A 4,438-nucleotide genomic window follows, 5' to 3' on the forward strand; every position below is an offset into this window, starting at 1 on the left:
ATTTACATAATGGTGATTTAGGAATTAGCAGCCATGAGTAATTGAGCATATGACGAATAAAGCAAAATGGCAAACTTATACTACTACAACTGCCAATACTAATTTCTTGCCATATTCCAGCTGTATGGTAAACACTATTATTACATGTGTGCTCAGAATCAGTTCAAAAACTATCAAAAGGACATTGATATATAAATTGAGAAATTATTTTACAGCCAATTCTTGGCAAAAGCAATCTCTCCCTCTCTCTCTCTCAGTCACACTGGTATGTGTGTTTAGTGTATAATTGAATTCCTGCTTATGTGGGCTCAGTGGTGACAATGAATTTAATTATAAACTGATCACAAGATGTCGTTAGAGGACAAGTGTTGGGCTGCATTTGACTATAAAGATCATAAAGAAGCTGTTCGCTTACTACCATTAGTGAAGGAACCAAATAAAATTAAAAGAAAATATGATATGATATGGGATAATACTAGTTTACTTCATTTGTCTTCAAGGTATGGCTGGTTAGATGTTACAAAAGATCTCATCACTAAATATCACTGTGACCCACACGAAAGAGATAGTGATGGTCAGACTTGTCTTCATTGGGCTGCAGAAGGTAATCATGTTGATGTGATGAGATATCTCATTGATGAGTGTCACTGTGATCCAGTGGCTACTGATAAGTTTGGATATACTGTTCTTCACAAAGCAGCAAAGAAAGGATCACTTGAAGTCACAAAGTACTTGATCAATAATTATCAATGTAACCCAAAGGCTACTAACAACTGGGGTGAGACTGTTCTTCACCGTGCTGCTGGACACATTGATACTGTAAAGTATCTCATTAATGAGTGTCACTGTGATCCAATGGCTACTAACAACTTGGGTCAGACTGTTCTTCACAGTGCTGCTGGACAAATTGATATCGTAAAGTATCTCATTAATGAGTGTCACTGTGATCCAATGGCTACTACCAAAAATGGTGAAACTGTTCTTCATGCAGCAGCTAACATGAACTCACCTGATGCAATCAAATATCTAATCAATGAGTGGAACCATGATCCAATGACTGTTGACAGGAGGGGGTGGACACCTCTTCATTTTGCTGCTGAAACTTGGTATGCTCCTGCAGCTGTTGAATACTTACTATCAACTGGTAAATGTGATCCATTGGCTAAAGACAATGAGGGGAGTACACCATTTAAATTAGCTAAGGAGGGGAAAAGAGCTAATGCTCTTTCTGTCTTTAATAAGTTTGCTAATGATATAAAATTATCTCATCCAATTGATTCTTATGTTAATGTTCTTCTTGTGGGTAATCCTGGAGCTGGTAAAAGTACCCTCAGTCATGTCATCAATGGCACAGCTACTGGCCCTTTTGTTCTTGGTTCCTTTAGATATGTTGGAGGGGTAGTGCCCTGTACTGCTGGTATCATTCCTTATAAACTAAGACACAGGACACTGGGTAACATCATTCTTCATGATTTTGCTGGTCATTCGGAATACTACTCCAGTCATAGTGCTGTCATTGAGAATCTGTTACAAGGTTCTGGTGGTGTGTTCCTGATAGTAGTCAATATATTGGAGAAGGAACCAGTCAAACAGCTTCATCAGTGGCTAACAGTTATCAGAAATGAAGCACACAAAGCTCTTAATCAATGCCATGTTATTGTAATAGTAAGTCATGTGGATAAGATGAGTACTGTTGAAAGGAGGAAAAAGGAAGAAATACAGGACATTATTGTAAGGGAAAGCTGTGATACTGTCTTCTTAGATTGTCGTAAGCTTGGTGGGAGTGGTGTGGATTCCTTCTTTGACAAGTTGTCTAGTGCCTGTGGGTCCATTCGTAGTACAAGTGGAAGGAATTTGAGTCTTTATTGTCACATGATGTATGGTCTACTGGAGGAAAGGAAAGCGAATTTACTGACCCTCTCTGATGTAATGTCTACTGGTAAGGACAATGATGGTTACTTCATACCAGATAAGACAGAAGATGTCTTGGATGTGCTTCATTCATTGCACTCAACTGGTTTGATCAGTGTTCTTAAAAGTGAAGACAAGGTATGGGTTGTTGTTAATAAAGGTATACTACTAACTGAAGTGGATGGGATTCTCTTTGCTCCAGAGACATTCAAAGAACACGTTGACATTGCTAGCAATACTGGTATTGTTAGTGTATCTTGTTTGAATAGACTCTTTCCTAAATATGATCCTGACATGCTGATTCGTTTTCAAAAGAGCTTGGAACTCTGTGAAGAAATTAGTCCATCTTTTCTAAGAATGACAAACCTCCATCAGTTAGCAGTGGAAGAGGAGGAGGAGGCAGGGATAGAAAGAAGAGAAAGGTTGTTGTATTTTCCATGTCTTTTGTCTACTGATAGACCTGATGAGATGACTAGTCAAGTGTACCAGTTTGGTTGGTGTCTGCAGTGTACTAGTAAACATCATTTCTTTCCTCCTCGATACTTTCACGTCCTCTCATTACGTCTTGCTTATAAAATGGCTCTACCTCAAGAAAACGACAAGTTAAATCGTTACTGTAAATTTTGGAGAAATGGTCTTCACTGGTTTGATGAAAATGGTGTAAGAGCATTAGTAGAGATTGTGGATGAGAGCCAGTGTGTACTAGTAATGATGTCCTGTGAGAAAGGTTACAGTGACAATATGGTGTCTCTAAGAAGAGATGTGATAGGAGAGGTAATGAGTGTTTATAAAGAATCCTGTCCCAGTCTAGAGGTAAAAGAGTTACTTATTGATCCTGAAGAACTAGCCTATCCTGTGAATACACCAAGAGAAAGGACAACTTATGGCATATATAATGTATTGTTGGCGATTAATAAAAGAAAACCGTTTCTTGTGAGCAATAAGGGACAAACAAAACTGAAGGAGATCCTACCTGATGAATCATTATCAGATATTAGTAACCTGTCACTATTAGGAGGACGTGATATTAAGGTAAGAATTAACACACACAAACTGTTTGATACATTAATACAAGCACTAATAATCAAAAGGTCATATCCTTAAAAAGTAATTTTATTTCTTATCAAATTACTTAGTCTTTATCATAATTGTGGGTTGTCATTGTGTGGCTTTTACTACTAATAATACACTGTACATATGTTAAACTCACCTTTCAGCAATACACTATCACCTTGATAAACAAGCACATCAGTTATTATTATTATTATTATTATTGTGTGTAGGAAGTGATTGAAATAACTGAAGAATTCAACAAGCCATTGGCTCCAATAAAGCTAGGTATGTTATAATATGTACTATCACAATTGTCAAGTAGTGGGAGTGTGGACTGTACAAAGTATTTACACATTATTAATTATTTTAAAAATAGATATTAAAGAACTTGATATTTTCATCGAAGAGCTAACAATACTCAATCAATTGGATTGTACTAAATGGTATCAGTTTGGACTTCATTTAGGATTATATGATCCAACACTAAATGCTATAAAGAAGGATCATGGAGAATGTAAGCCATGTCTGATACAGTGTATGTCTGCCTGGTTAAGAGGAGAAGATAAAGTGAGAGAGAAAGGAGGTCCCAGTTGGTCATCAATAGCTACAGCACTGGATACAATAGAAGAGAAATCTATTGCTAGTTACATTAGAGATAAATATTGTCCATCAAAATAGTTGATTGACTAGCATAATGTTTAATTGATTTATTTTTTTAATTCTATGATAAATACATTAAGTATGCAAGCCAAAGCAAGCCCTACTAAGACAAAAAAGCAAGAATTGTGTCTGTCTATCTGTCTCCATAGATACATGTACATGTACGTTGTATGCCTCACATTTACATACATGTACATTGTACGTTATCGATACTACTATACATGTAAGTAGTATATGCAATAGTGTTACTATAAATAGCATCATGTATTACTATTATAAATAGTATCATTGGTACTATAAATAGTATCAGTGTTACTGTAAATACCTCTGTTCCTAAGGAAGAATGACACTATGTCCAACTGCCTCAGTTCCAGTCCAGTCTCCAGTGCATTGAGAGGGAGGGAACATTGGTCCCAGCGATTCAAGTGACACACCTCCTCAGCTACTAACGCACTACCATACATTAACACCTAATGATAATAATAATAATAATAAATAAATAAATAATTTAAGAATTACTTTTGCTACAAAATTCTCCTGTGATAGAAGGAAAATCAATACTGAGAGTGAACTACTAGGAATCAGACAAACTGGTTTGTCCTCATTAGTGGGCAGGATCAACCAGTTTCAACACGACAAACTAAAAAGGACATTGTAAGACCACACCTATCAATTAACAATAATAATAATAATGACTTACGGACTCAGCTAATGAATAGTATCTCTCAGAAACCTTATAAATATATACACATAACAATTAAGTTGGTAGTTTTTGGTTCCTGTTCTTCATTCTTTGTGCCCACTCCCATTCTTA

General features: G+C 36.2%; 1 protein-coding gene and 1 long non-coding RNA gene across 2 annotated transcripts; one reads left to right on the forward strand and one right to left on the reverse strand.

Annotated features, from left to right (window-relative positions):
* The first annotated feature begins 855 nt into the window (after positions 1 to 855).
* LOC109589047 (putative ankyrin repeat protein RBE_0317) lies at positions 856 to 3,739 on the forward strand. The gene is made up of 3 exons (XM_020005168.1): positions 856 to 1,180; positions 3,199 to 3,249; positions 3,341 to 3,739. The coding sequence occupies exons 1-3, from the start codon at positions 856 to 858 to the stop codon at positions 3,640 to 3,642; spliced, it is 678 nt and encodes a 225-aa protein (XP_019860727.1). The 3' UTR covers positions 3,643 to 3,739.
* Positions 3,740 to 3,948: 209 nt separating this feature from the next.
* Positions 3,949 to 4,432, reverse strand: LOC109589048 (uncharacterized). The gene is made up of 3 exons (XR_002188494.1): positions 4,325 to 4,432; positions 4,144 to 4,264; positions 3,949 to 4,094 (listed from the first exon to the last, which is right to left on the reverse strand). It is a non-coding gene; the product is annotated as an uncharacterized LOC109589048 (long non-coding RNA).
* Positions 4,433 to 4,438: the final 6 nt, after the last annotated feature.

This window comes from Amphimedon queenslandica, unplaced genomic scaffold (assembly GCF_000090795.2).
Source record: "Amphimedon queenslandica unplaced genomic scaffold, v1.1 AMPQUscaffold_11680, whole genome shotgun sequence".
Lineage (NCBI taxonomy): Eukaryota > Metazoa > Porifera > Demospongiae > Haplosclerida > Niphatidae > Amphimedon > Amphimedon queenslandica.

Excerpts from the sequence above, each read along its gene's own strand:
- LOC109589047 (XM_020005168.1), top strand. The coding sequence starts at position 856 with ATGGCTACTAACAACTTGGGTCAGACTGTTCTTCACAGTGCTGCTGGA. Across the intron at positions 1,181-3,198 it reads GGCTAAAGACAATGAGGGGA|TGATTGAAATAACTGAAGAA; the intron begins GTACACCATTTA and ends GTGTGTAGGAAG. Across the intron at positions 3,250-3,340 it reads ATTGGCTCCAATAAAGCTAG|ATATTAAAGAACTTGATATT; the intron begins GTATGTTATAAT and ends TTTTAAAAATAG.